Raw genomic sequence first — 13,939 nt, forward strand, 5'->3', positions numbered from 1 at the left:
AGGACTCTGTGGGGTAACATCTGACAGGATTCTGTGGGGTATCATCTGACAGGACTCTGAGGGGTATCATCTGACAGGACTCTGTGGGGTATCATCTGAAAGGACTCTGAGGGGTATCATCTGACATGACTTTGTGGGGTATCATCTGACATGACTCTGTGGGGTATCATCTGACATGACTCTGAGGGGTATCATCTGACAGGACTCTGTGGGGTATCATCTGACAGGAATCTGTGGGGTATCATCTGACAGGACTCTGTGGGGTATCATCTGACATGACTTTGTGGGGTATCATCTGACATGACTCTGTGGGGTATCATCTGACCTGACTCTGAGGGGTATCATCTGACATGACTCTGTGGGGTATCATCTGACATGACTCTGTGGGGTATCATCTGACATGACTCTGGGGGGTATCATCTGACAGGACTCTGTGGGGTATCATCTGACAGGATTCTGTGGGGTATCATCTGACAGGACTCTGAGGGGTATCATCTGACAGGACTCTGAGGGGTATCATCTGACATGACTCTGAGGGGTATCATCTGACAGGACTCTGTGGGGTATAATCTGACAGGACTCTGAGGTGTATCATCTGACAGGACTCTGTGGGGTATCATCTGACATGACTCTGTGGGGTATCACCTGACAGGACTCTGAGGGGTATCATCTGACATGACTCTGTGGGGTATCATCTGACATGACTCTGAGGGGTATCATCTGACAGGACTCTGTGGGGTATCATCTGACAGGACTCTGTGGGGTATCATCTGACAGGACTCTGTGGGGTATCATCTGACATGACTCTGAGGGGTATCATCTGACAGGACTCTGAGGGGTATCATCTGACAGGACTCTGAGGGGTATCATCTGACAGGACTCTGTGGGGTATCATCTGACATGACTCTGAGGGGTATCATCTGACAGGACTCTGTGGGGTATCATCTGACAGGACTCTGTGGGGTATCATCTGACATGACTCTGAGGGATATCATCTGACAGGACTCTGTGGGGTATCATCTGACATGACTCTGAGGGGTATCATCTGACAGGACTCTGTGGGGTATCATCTGACATGACTCTGAGGGGTATCATCTGACAGGACTCTGTGAGGTATCATCTGACAGGACTCTGTGGGGTATCATCTGACATGACTCTGTGGACTGTCCAAAACTGGAACTGATATGAGAGCTAGTGACCTGAGAGAAAAGGGGCGGGAACTGACCTGGCAGCGATATACAACGTTCGGTTCATAATCATGACCAGCTGGATGTCCAGTTTGTGCCGTTGTGTATTGTTTCTTCCAGGTTTGTGTCCAACAAAAGCAGGATACTGCTTTGTATCTGTGGAGAGGAGGGAACAAAAACAATAAATATAGAAAGAAATCACCCCTCTAGCAAGGCAATATGTTTTTTTTAAAAGCCTAACAGAAAGAAAGGTCTCTGAGGTTGCTGGAGGATGCTCCAACACTCCATGGCTGGGAGGAATATAGGGTCTACCCAAACAGAGAGAAAGCACAATGAGCATATATTAGCCTCACATGGTATTTACACTATCACATACTGCATTAAAGCCCCAACAGGAAAATACAGGATTACCCTTTGATGTAGGGTGGGCTCTGTTTCAAATGCTGCTTTAACTCCTCCATTTTTTATGTTTCCCATGGCACCAAATTACATTCTACCTTCCAAAAGCACTCAGAGGGGAAAGGGGAGAGATGGGGAGAGGGTAGTGGGAGGTGGTCGTTGGAAAACAGGGTGTTGGGGGAGTTGGAAACAGCACGGGGTACTCACAGTTGCCATGTGAAATACTGATTGGCTCCGAGTCTTCCGGGAAGCCAGCCCCGGCAATCTGCAGTAGCGTGAAATACAACAACAAGGCCTCAGACCTCATTGTAGCTCTGCTGGTTCCTTCCTCGATTACTTCTTTACTTAAGCCTGCGAGGAGAAGACCAAGATTTTTTTTTTTAAACAAATAAAGTCCATCTGAATTAGCTGTTTCTGTTTTTCATAGCCGATGCAATCTGTCACATATATAAAGTACCAGTCAAAAGTTTGGACACACCTACTCATTCAAGGGTTTTTCTTTATTTTTACTATTTGCTACATTGTAGAATAATAGTGAAGACATCAAAACTATGAAATAACACATATGGAATCATGTAGTAACCAAAAAAGTGTTAAACAAATCAAAATATATTTTATATTTGAGATTCTTCAAAAAGCCACCCTTTGCCTTGACGACAGCTTTGCACACTCTTGGCATTCTCTCAACCAGCTTCACCTGGAATGCTTTTCCAACAGTCTTGAAGGTGACTCATCCCAAACCATCTCAATTGGGTTGAGGTCAGGTGATTGTGGAGGCCAGGTCATCTGATACAGCACTCCCATCACTCTCCTTCTTGGTCAAATAGCCCTTACACAGCCTTACACAGCCTGGAGGTGTGTTGGGTCATTGTCCTGTGGAAAAACAAAATGATAGTCCCACTAAGCCCAAACCAGATGGGATGGCGTTTCGCTGCAGAATGCTGTGGTAGCCATGCTGGTTAAGTGTGCCTTGAATTCTAAATAAATCACAGACAGTGTCACCAGCAAAGCACCCCCACACCATAACACCTCCTCCTCCATGCTTTACGGTGGGAAATACACATGCAGAGATCTTCCGTTCACCCACACCGCATCTTACAAACCAACAGTGGTTGGAACCAAAAATCTCCAATTTGGACTCCAGACCAAAGGACAAATTTCCACCGGTCTAATGTCCATTGCCCTTGTTTCTTGGCCCAAGCAGGTCTCTTCTTCATATTGGTGTCCTTTAATAGTGGTTTCTTTGCAGCAATTCGACCATGAAGGCCTGATTCACACAGTCCCCTCTGAACAGTTGATGTTGAGATGTGTCTGTGACTTGAACTCTGTGAAGCATTTATTTGGGCTACAATTTCTGAGGCTGGGTAACTGTAATGAACTTATCCTCTGCAGTAGAGGTAACTCTGGGTCTTCCATTCCTGTGGCAGTCCTCATGAGAGTCAGTTTCATCATAGCGATTGATGGTTTTTGTGACTGCATTTGAAGAAACTTCTTGAAATGTTCCGTATTGACTGACCTTCATGTCTTAAAGTAATTATGGACTGTCATATCTCTTTGCTTATTTGAGCTGTTCTTGCCATAGTATGGACTTGGTCTTTTACCAAATAGGGCTATCTTCTGTACTTTTCTCTGTACATAATTATCAACATCTAAGAGTTGGCACCTGATTGCTGACTGGATTTACGACAGCCCGTGACCATGCTGATGTTTCTATTCTCCTCAACGTTTCTTGTGCATTGTGGAAACAAATTACTTCTATAAATAATCCAGACAATTATTGCAGCCATAATCTAATCAAGTATAAGCATTTAATTCACAGACCTTTTATCCTGAGCTAAATGGTACCCACTGGACACAGACGTCAATTCAATGCCTATTCCATGTTGGTTCAAAGTAATTTCATTGAAATGACGTGGAAACAACATTGACGTATATAGTCCTGTTATTGTTATTTTACTTCAGTTTATTTAGTAAATATTTTTTATTATTTTATTATTTTTAATTTAATTTAATTTCGATGGTATGTTAACAGTTGTTTAAACCCAGCACTTTTGTTCACTGGCTCTGTATTGTCTGTCGGAGAAGAACGAGAGGGAGAGAGAGAGAGGGAGAGAGAGGGAGAGAGAGGGAGAGAGAGAGAGAGAGAGAGAGAGAGAGAGAGAGAGAGAGAGAGAGAGAGAGAGAGAGAGAGAGAGAGAGAGGGTGGGTGGAATGAGAGAGAGGGAGAGAGAGGGAGAGAGAGGGTGTAGAGAAACAGAGATAGAGGGTGTAGAGAAACAGAGATAGAGGGTGTAGAGAAACAGAGAGATAGAAAGAGAGAGGGAGGGAAAGAGAGAGAGAGAGTGGAGAGAAAGAGAGAGAGAGAGAGAGAGAGAGAGAGAGAGAGAGAGAGAGAGAGAGAGAGAGAGAGAGAGAGAGAGAGAGAGAGAGAGAGAGAGAGAGAGAGAGGGTGGGTGGGTGGGTGGAATGAGAGAGAGGGAGATAGAGGGGGGTCTCTCTCCATGCTCCTGTGAATCTCATTCAGAAAGAGAATGAAAACACTATTCACTCATTCAGAGAATGCAAATAAAACCTGGGGAACGACCTTGGTCGTTGAATTTCCTCCTCGCGGGGGGTTATTTTCTCCCTCACCTCGCATGTTTTATACACATACTGGCACAATAACAGACATGAGGCCTGGGTATAGGCACGCAGGATCTCTGTTAGCCCTGTGCATTTTCTTTTTCCAAGCCAATATGAGATTCTGCACACATACCACTATGGGGGCTGGTTTATTTCAAGAACTTTGACTAGGAAGTCTAGGGGCATGAGGCCACCACACATATTTTGATGTGTGGTGTCTCCTGAGTGGCTCAGTGGTCTAAGGCACTGCATCGCAGTGCTAACTGTGCCACTAGAGATCCTGGTTCGAATCCAGGCTCTGTCGCAGCCGGCCGCGACCGGGAGACTCATGGGCGGCGCACAATTGGCCCAGCGTCGTCCAGGGTAGGGGAGGGAATGGCCGGCAGGGATGTAGCTCAGTTGATAGAGCATGGCGTTTGCAACGCCAGGGTTGTGGGTTCGATTCCCACGGGGGGCCAGTATAAAAAATATATATATGTATTCACTAACTGTAAGTCGCTCTGGATAAGAGCGTCTGTTAAATGATTAAAATGTAAATGTAAATATTAATATAGATATTTCATTCTGTAATCTAGGGGCATGTTGCCACAACACACTATAAGACACATTTCATTCTGTAATCTAGGGGCATGTTGCCATAAAACACATTTCATTCTGTAATCTTGGAGCATGTTGCCATAAAACACATTTAATTCTGTAATCTAGGGGCATGTTGCCACAACACACTATAAGACACATTTCATTCTGTAATCTAGGGGCATGTTGCCACAACACACTATAAAACACATTTCATTCTGTAATCTAGGGGCATGTTGCCACAACACACTATAAGACACATTTCATTCTGTAATCTAGGGGCATGTTGCCACAACACACTATAAGACACATTTAATTCTGTAATCTAGGGGCATGTTGCCACAACACACTATAAGACACATTTCATTCTGTAATCTAGGGGCATGTTGCCACAACACACTATAAGACACATTTAATTCTGTAATCTAGGGGCATGTTGCCACAACACACTATAAGACACATTTCATTCTGTAATCTAGGGGCATGTTGCCACAACACACTATAAGACACATTTCATTCTGTAATCTAGGGGCATGTTGCCACAACACACTATAAAACACATTTAATTCTGTAATCTAGGGGCATTTGGCCACCACACACTATAAGACACATTTCATTCACAAGGTGAAGCACAGTGGGCTAGTTCAGAGGGGGTACCATGAAAACACAACTCAACTCCTGCGTGCATGCTCATCTTGATCAGAGTCCTGGGGTTTGTGAGTCTATCATTAGACCCATTCATCAGCATACACTACGCTACCCATTAAATTGTGTAATGGGCTAGGAGGAGGCTGGGATTTAATGAAATAGGTTCATATGTGCAGTAGTCTTCATAGGGGTGTTTGAAGCTCAGCAGTGACTGACTGACTGACAGTTAGTTAATTTACACCAGCCTCTGCAGCTCCTGCAGTGTGGGAATAGCTCTGACATCAGCCTGGCAGGACCAGACATGGACCCCTTTCACAGGGGTGTGAACACAGGAACACATCACACTAACAACACCCAGCACTGAGTAGAGAGAGAGAGAGAGAGAGAGAGAGAGAGAGAGAGTGAGAGAGAGAGAGAGAGACTTCTGGACTGAACAGCTCCACTCCACTCCGGGTGAGAACCCATTGATTTGAAATAACAGGTTAGATATCCAGAGTCTGTGTTCTGATTTCCCATACAGGGAGACTTCACAGGGTGGCTGCCACATCCCTTGTTTTCACATATCAAAGCACACAGATAGATCAGTGAAGAATAAAGGACTTGTTTGGCTGAACCCATGGAGCCTGATAGGAGAGGGAGAGTCCTGTTTCTGAAAAAGACCGGACCAGGAGAAAAGCATTACGTAATCGTATAACTTTTTATGGGTAACTAGTAATGTAATGCGTTGGTTATGTTGTTACTTTGTCAAGTAACGCGTGCGCTACTTTCGGAATCATATCTCTACTGGGCGCATGTTTCCATGATCCGATCTCGACTCGATCTCGACTTGTTTCCTCATTTAGTTCTTGATCGAGCGGAGAAAGGTTGTTTGTAGAAATGTCATGACAGCTGCTGTCGATAAACATTTACAGAGGGCGTACTTCTGGTCTTTGCCATTAATCGCTTCTGCGATAGCAAAGCCCATTGAGGGCTCTTCCGTCTAGTGGCAAGTGTGCCCTCTATACATCTCTATGGGTCCGTGTACGTGCGGTCTAATCAGAACTGAGATTTTGAATGAAAAGATAGGAAATCTGTACAGATGTTTGGCTTACAGTATATATGGCTAATTAAGCAGCCCATATATAGCTCAGCACTTGTAGACTAGCACAGGAAAGGAGCGCCACAGATGAAAGGAGAAACTGGTGATCCAAGCCTGAGTAAGTAGCTGCGCCCCTCGCCTGGCTCCCTCCGACAGCTGCTTACTTTTGCCCACAGAGGGTACATTAATTCTAAAGATGATCAAAAACAACAATTATGGTATCCTTTGCTGAGTAAACACTTTGTAGGCTCTCTTTCAAGTCCAATAGCACTCATCTGAATATCTACAGATGAGGAGAATTTATAGAGACAGCCTACTGTGTGCAAACTGAAACAAAATGCAATTTTCCTGATCTGACAGCTGTACCAATGAGGCCTTTCAACACATCCTGGGGGTGGATGTCTTGAACTGAACAAGGCAGGCTGGGCGTCTTCCACAGGAGCATCGCCGAAGTGAACAGAGCCAAGACGATCACTGCCATGTGCCATATAACCCACTCCTCTCGTGTCTCCTGTTCTCTTCATCTTCCCATGCTGAGCGGCAGAAAGCAGTCTGTGGTGCAAGCTGCTTCTTCATTTTGTCTGGAAAACCATTTATGAAGGCCCCCAACCGGTGCTTAACAGATTGACCCCAAAAAGAATGAGGTTACACATTTAAATATCAGAACCTTTCCCAGTGCTGCCAATCATGCAAGATGAAACAGGCCACGCAACTTAATCAATCTGGAGCAGGCTGAGAAGGCTGGCAGAAGGGAAAATTATTACAGATAAGGCAGGCTTGGTTTTAGATGCCTTTTCTCTTTTGAGCCAGTATTATCTCCTGTATCCTCCTCTGATGGAGCTCTGCCTTCTTCTGTGATGCATTCCATTCTTGTAACTGTGCTGTTTACCCATAAGGCACTGGATCAGGAGAGTGAGCAAAATGTGTGTCGGCACAACCAAGATCGTCAGCCCTCTCTGGTATTCCGTTTGACCAAAGGATCTGAACGAATGCACCAGTCAGAAGGGCAGGGTGAAAATAGAGCCCCCTACTAAGCCGCAACACAAAGGCAAAATGTCACAAAAGCTAAATGTCAAATTACCCGAAGAAAACAAGATGCCACCATGACAGGATAGCACACTGTGTGTAAATGCGATAGGGCTCTGAATTGTCACATTGTATAATGACGATTTGCTGGTAAACTACTTGCTGCTAACTGTTACTGCTGTGTGCCTGTGGCTAAACCTGAGCACTTCTGTCAGTTTTTCACAGCACACTCAAATGTACGTCCAAAAACAATACAATGGCAAACTTGACTACGATATCACTCAACGATATCAAACTAAGCTACGACATCACTCAACAATATCAAACTATGCTACGACATCACTCAACAATTTCAAACTAGGCTATGACATCACTCAACAATATCAAACTAAGCTACGACATCACTCAACAATATCAAACTATGCTACCACATCGCTCAACAATATCAAACTAGGCTACGACATCACTCAACAATATCAAACTAGGCTACCACATCGCTCAACAATATAAAACTAGGCTATGACATCACTCAACAATATCAAACTAAGCTACGACATCACTCAACAATATCAAACTATGCTACCACATCGCTCAACAATATCAAACTAGGCTACGACATCACTCAACAATATCAAACTAGGCTACCACATCGCTCCACAATATCAAACTAGGCTACGACATCACTCAACAATATCAATCTAGGCTACGACATCGCTCAACAATATCAAACTAGGGTATGACATCACTCAACAATATAAACCTAGGCTACGACATCGCTCAACAATATCAAACTAGGCTACGACATCACTCAATAATATCAATCTAGGCTAAGACATCACTCAACAATATCAATCTAGTCTATGACATCGCTCAACAAAATCAAACTTGGGTACGACATCACTCAACAATATAAACCTAGGCTACGACATCACTCAACAATATCAAACTAGGTTATGACATAACAAAACGAAATCAAACTAGGCTACAACATCACTCAACAATATCAAACTAAGCTACGACATCACTCACCAATATCAATCTAGCCTACGACATCACTCAACAATATCAAACTAGGCTATGACATCACTAAACAATATCAAACTAGGCTACGACATCACTCAACAATATCAAGCACAGCACGGCTGCTTTTGAAAGCTTTCATCTGAGTAAACATGCGCAAGGAATCAATCGAGCAACTGAGACAAGCTGTGTGGTTGAGGCAAGATGTGTGGTTCATACAAGCTGTGTGGTTGAGACAAGCTGTGTGGTTGAGACAAGCTGTGTGGTTGAGACAAGCTGTGTGGTTCAGACAAGCTGTGTGGTTGAGACAAGCTGTGTGGTTCAGACAAGCTGTGTGGTTCAGACAAGCTGTGTGGTTCAGACAAGCTGTGTGGTTGAGACAAGCTGTGTGGTTGAGACAAGCTGTGTGGTTCAGACAAGCTGTGTGGTTCAGACAAGCTGTGTGGTTCAACAAGCTGTGTGGTTCAGACAAGCTGTGTGGTTGAGTGCAAAATAAAGAAGCGCTGCTGTGGGTGTTGGGTCTTCGATCTATGAAATTCAAAATGAGTTTAGGTATGGAGAGTATCTGAGGGATGGGATAGTTCTGTAGGGAGCTCTCGCAGTAGATACATTGTAATGAGTAATCAATAAAACAATGGCATTTTCAGTGGGAATTAGATATTCACAGGCCTTTTTTCCTCAAAGGCAAAAGTCTAAATGAGAAAAGTCTTCACATCAATACAGTTGCAGGATCACATTTATCCATTTGACTGGTATAAATGCATGGAGGAAGTTAGAGAGGAAATACTGGTGCAACATTAACAACTCCTGCAAGGGGAGAAAAACATTGACGACAAAAGATCTTCAGAGTGATTCAAGCAAGTGACCTTAACCCTTCCATATGTCCTTAACCCTGCCATATGACCCTGTTTACAAAAACATCGGCGCAAGTACACTTCCACATGCTCAATGCCCTTTTTTTTGCACATGGTTCCATTCACTTGTCTTGCTAACAAACTGGTTAGTACAGTACTCAATATGGATGTGTGAGTGAGCAGTTGTTGCAGCCATCTGTGTCCGTGGAGAGACTGGAGACCACACATTCACCACACTCCCTCTTGGTTATAATAGGTGTGATATTGGCTTTTGTCTGTGATTCTCAACCTTGGATTATTCCCTTTCTACATGAGCACTCCCACAGACCAGGGTAAATGACTGGCTGCTCAGGCAGGGCCAATCTGATCTGAACGAGCATGATGCTAATCTCCTCAAGCTAACAGGCTGGCCAGGGGAAATGAGATAGCATGGCGGCTAAAAGACACTCTGGACTACTGGACATCCAACCCTCGCAATAAAAACAACAGAACTAATGGAATTCTGTTGTCTGTTAGCTACGTGCCGATATCCAATTCCATTATGAATCATCATTTACTACACAAGGCAACAGGTAACATGTTGAATGCCAACATTCCCTGTCCAGTCATCACCACCAAAATGGTTTCATAGAGAATCATGGTTGCCCGCTCATGTGCAAAGTTAAATATTGGTGTGTCTATATCTGAGGAAAGCGTACAGTAGAGTGGGAATGGTGCAGCCGAGCCTGTTGTGCTGATACAGGTTGCCCTGACCCTCACCTGCTCTGTGACTTAGCCATGCTCCACCTAATTGGATACCATGCTTTAGACACCTTTAGAACTGATTAGACCCAAGCCAAGCCAATCACAGCACAGAGCTCACTGGTCATGTCAACATCCACAGACGCAACCGTAGTGTACCATTAGCCATTAGCAATACAGCGAAAAGCCATTTAAGATTCCGTATATGGGGCTGAACTCATTGGTTCCTATTGGTTAAGACCATTTCATGGTTACAGTTAATGCTGTTGCAGCGACCATATTACCGCCACACCGGCAGTCATGAGTCATGATCGCAGTAAAATTCCACGTGACCCTTGAGTCACGTTCATCTCATTTTATGCACTGTCAACAGTTTAGAGAAATATGTTTTGTTGCGAAAACATGTTACTATCAATGTTCTGTCGTGTATTGGGATTATGTCTTTGTTAAATGTTTTTTAAGTGGAACTGAAAGAATGTTGATTTTAGTATCAAGAGGGAATGTTTTAGTGTAATGTCACATACAACAGACAGGAAGTGTGTTGTAGACAGGGGAGACTGGTGATTGGCCAGAAGAGGGAGCATCTTTTTGCATTGTTTATAAATAGGGGCTAGACTACAGAAAGGGCAGAACGGCCATGGCAATCTGGGACGCCGTTCTCCGGACACCGCGGGTCTGTAACTTATGCTGTAACCTCGTGAATTTAATAAAAGCCTCTAACACGGTGCAGCTTGAGCGGACTCTTTGTTGACAGCAATAATTGCCACCATTCACCCGATACGACAGTTCCCAAACAGATTTCACTTGGTTTCCCAAATTAAGCACTGGGTAACTGCAGGAACAAGGTTGGAGAGCCCATGGCATACAGAGTTTGGGTAAAAAATGACCTGTCGGTGTCACGGTTCAGACAGACGACCAGAGGACCACAATTGCGTCACACCAGAAAGTTTATTAAAACTTAAGGGAAAAGGGAAGTAGGGAGTGAATGAAGGCTCCAGGGGTAACAGGGATCCCGTCCAATGTGCTGGGTCTGTGCCCCCCCCAGTGGCAGCGATGCGTCCTATGAAGCCGGTGGTGGGTGGTCCAGTAGTCCTGGGGGGGGGAGACACAGACACAACAGGGCGGAATGAAACAAGGCAGCAGTACAGTTCAAGGGAAATCCAAAATACGTAGTAGCAAGGCAGAAGGCTGGTCAGAGTTACCGGGATTGAAGAGTAGTCAGGAGTCGTTATGGCAGAAGCAGGTCTGGATCTCCTGGGGCAGAAGAGTATCCAAAAATCAGGCAGGTCCGGGGTCACAAAACCAGGGTGAGCCAGAAGCGCGAGCAAACAGGTTCCGGGTGTGAGCTTTGCAGACGATCTGACACCGGAGAGCTGAAAGACAGGGCCTTAAATACTGGGAGAGGTAGTGGGTAATGCAGCGCAGCTGGCAGAGTAATTAGAGCAGAGCAGAGCAGGGACAGGTGGAGCTAGTTAGGCTGAGTAGAGAGAGTGGTGAGCAGAGTGGAAGAAAATTAAGGTGGTAACCCGGTGGAGTGAGAGGCTCATGACAGAACCCCCCCCCCAAGGGACGGCCCCAGAAGTCCCAAGAGCAACACCACGCCGGGCGGGAGGAGGGAAGCCGGAGGAGGGCTAGAACTCCTCCGAACGGTCCGAGTGAACGTCCTCATCCTCGGAGGAAGCCGGAGGGCCGTGGTCGGGAGATGGGACAGGTCCCGAGACAGGATCAGGCACAGGACAGGAAGCCGAGCGGGCAGGACGGTTAGGGACCCCTCTGGGGCGGCCCCTACGGATTGCAGGTTGATCAGGATGCCGTTGGTGGAAAGCGGTGATGAGAGTCCTATCCACAATCCGACTAGCTGGCACCCAGGTCCTTTCCTCAGGTCCATAGCCCTCCCAGTCAATGAGGTACTGGAGACCCCTACCCCTCCGTCTGGACCGAAGCAGGCGGCGGACGGTGTAAACCAGACCACCATCGACGAGCCGTGGAGGAGGAGGACAAGGCGCAGCAGGGACCAGCGGACTCTCATGGATGGGCTTAATCTTAGACACATGGAAAGTGGGGTGCACCCTCAGGGAATTAGGCAGTTGGAGCCGGACAGCAGTTGGGCTAATCACTCTTATGATAGGGAATGGGCCAATGAACCGAGGTGCCAGCTTCTGCGACTCCACCCTGAGTGGCAGGTTCCTCGATGACAACCACACCCTTTGACCAACATGGTAGGTGGGAGCAGGACTTCTCCGACGGTTGGCCCCGGTAGTGTAGCTGGCAACGGATCTGAGGAGTGTGGCTCGGGCTTGTGACCAGGTGCGGCGACATCGACGGGCAAAAGCAAGTGCAGATGGGCAAGTAACCTCCTCTTCCTGGCTGGCAAATAGAGGAGGCTGGTATCCATAAACACATTGGAAAGGGGACATACCGATGGCAGAGCAGGTCAGAGAATTGTGTGCGTACTCCACCCATGTCAATTGCTGCGACCAGGAGTGGGGGTTGCGTGAAGTCATGCATCGCAGTGCCTTCTCGAGCTCCTGATTAGCCCGCTCTGACTGCCCATTGGATTGGGGATGGAATCCGGAAGTCAGACTGACTGTGGCTCCCAGCAGGTGACAGAACTCCTTCCAAAAAGCGGAGGAGAATTGTGGACCACGGTCAGAAACTACATCCTTTGGCAGTCCGTGGATCCGGAAGACGTGTTCCAGGACCACCTGGGCGGTCTCCTTGGCGGTTGGGAGCTTGGGGAGGGGAATGAAGTGTGCCATCTTGCTGAAACGGTCGACTATGGTGAGAATGACGGTCATGCCACTTGAAGGGGGCAGCCCCGTGACAAAGTCAAGGGCGATGTGAGACCAGGGACGTCTGGGCACAGGCAGGGGCTGCAGCAATCCGGCTGGGGGCTGGCAGGACGACTTGTGTTGGTTGCAGATGGGGCAGGCTTGGACGAATTCCCGTACATCCTTTCTCAGAGAGGGCCACCAGAACCTCTGGGCGAGCAGGTTGTAAGTGCGGGTGGAGCCAGGGTGACAAGCTAGGCGGGAGTCATGTCCCCACTGAACGACCTGGGACCTCAGGTCTTCGGGGACAAAAAGGCGGTCAGCTGGGCAAGTGCTGGGACCTGGCTGGTTACGGAGAGCCTCCAGCACCTGTTCCTCAACAGCCCAGGTCAGAGCTGCAACGATGCAGGGACTTGGCAGAATCGACACAGGGTCCTTGGAGGGGGTGTCATCCTTCTGGAACTGACGGGAGAGGGCGTCTGGCTTGGTGTTGCGTGATCCAGGCCGGTATGACAGAGTGAAATTAAACCTGGTGAAGAACAGGGCCCAGCGGGACTGCCTGGAGTTCAACCGTTTGGCCGTGCGGATGTACTCCAAGTTCTTATGATCGGTCCAAACGAGAAATGGAATGGTGGACCCCTCCAGCCAGTGACGCCACTCCTCCAAGGCAAGCTTCACAGCCAACAGCTCACGGTTCCCTATGTCGTAATTGCACTCAGAGGGGGACAACCGACGTGAGAAAAAGGCACAGGGATGGAGCTTCCTATCCTCCGCAGCCCACTGAGAAATCACAGCACCAACTCCCACATCCGAGGCGTCCACCTCCACAATGAATTGCCGGTCCACATCAGGCATCTGGAGGATGGGAGCGGAGGTGAACCTCACCTTGAGGGTACTGAAGGCCTTGTCGGCTGCTGGGGTCCAGGTGAAGGGTTGCTTGGTGCTGGTTAGAGCAGTGAGAGGGGCAGCAACGGTACTGTAGTTCCGGATAAACTTTCTATAGAAGTTAGCAAACCC

At 46.9% G+C, this 13,939-nt stretch overlaps 1 protein-coding gene across 1 annotated transcript in view; it reads right to left on the bottom strand.

The window, feature by feature from the left end:
- sema6a (sema domain, transmembrane domain (TM), and cytoplasmic domain, (semaphorin) 6A) overlaps positions 1-13,939 on the bottom strand; it is a 100,131-nt gene that overhangs the window by 58,992 nt on the left and 27,200 nt on the right. The window contains exons 2-3 of the mRNA XM_084176638.1: positions 1,794-1,937; positions 1,226-1,343 (exon numbers count right to left, since the gene is read on the bottom strand). Of these exons, the coding sequence (XP_084032764.1) occupies positions 1,226-1,343; positions 1,794-1,893 (218 nt within the window). The 5' untranslated portion in view covers positions 1,894-1,937. The remainder of the gene's footprint in view (positions 1-1,225; positions 1,344-1,793; positions 1,938-13,939) is intronic.

The sequence above is a fragment of the Coregonus lavaretus genome, assembly GCF_964263955.1.
Source record: "Coregonus lavaretus genome assembly, chromosome: 14".
Classification (NCBI taxonomy): Eukaryota; Metazoa; Chordata; class Actinopteri; order Salmoniformes; family Salmonidae; genus Coregonus; species Coregonus lavaretus.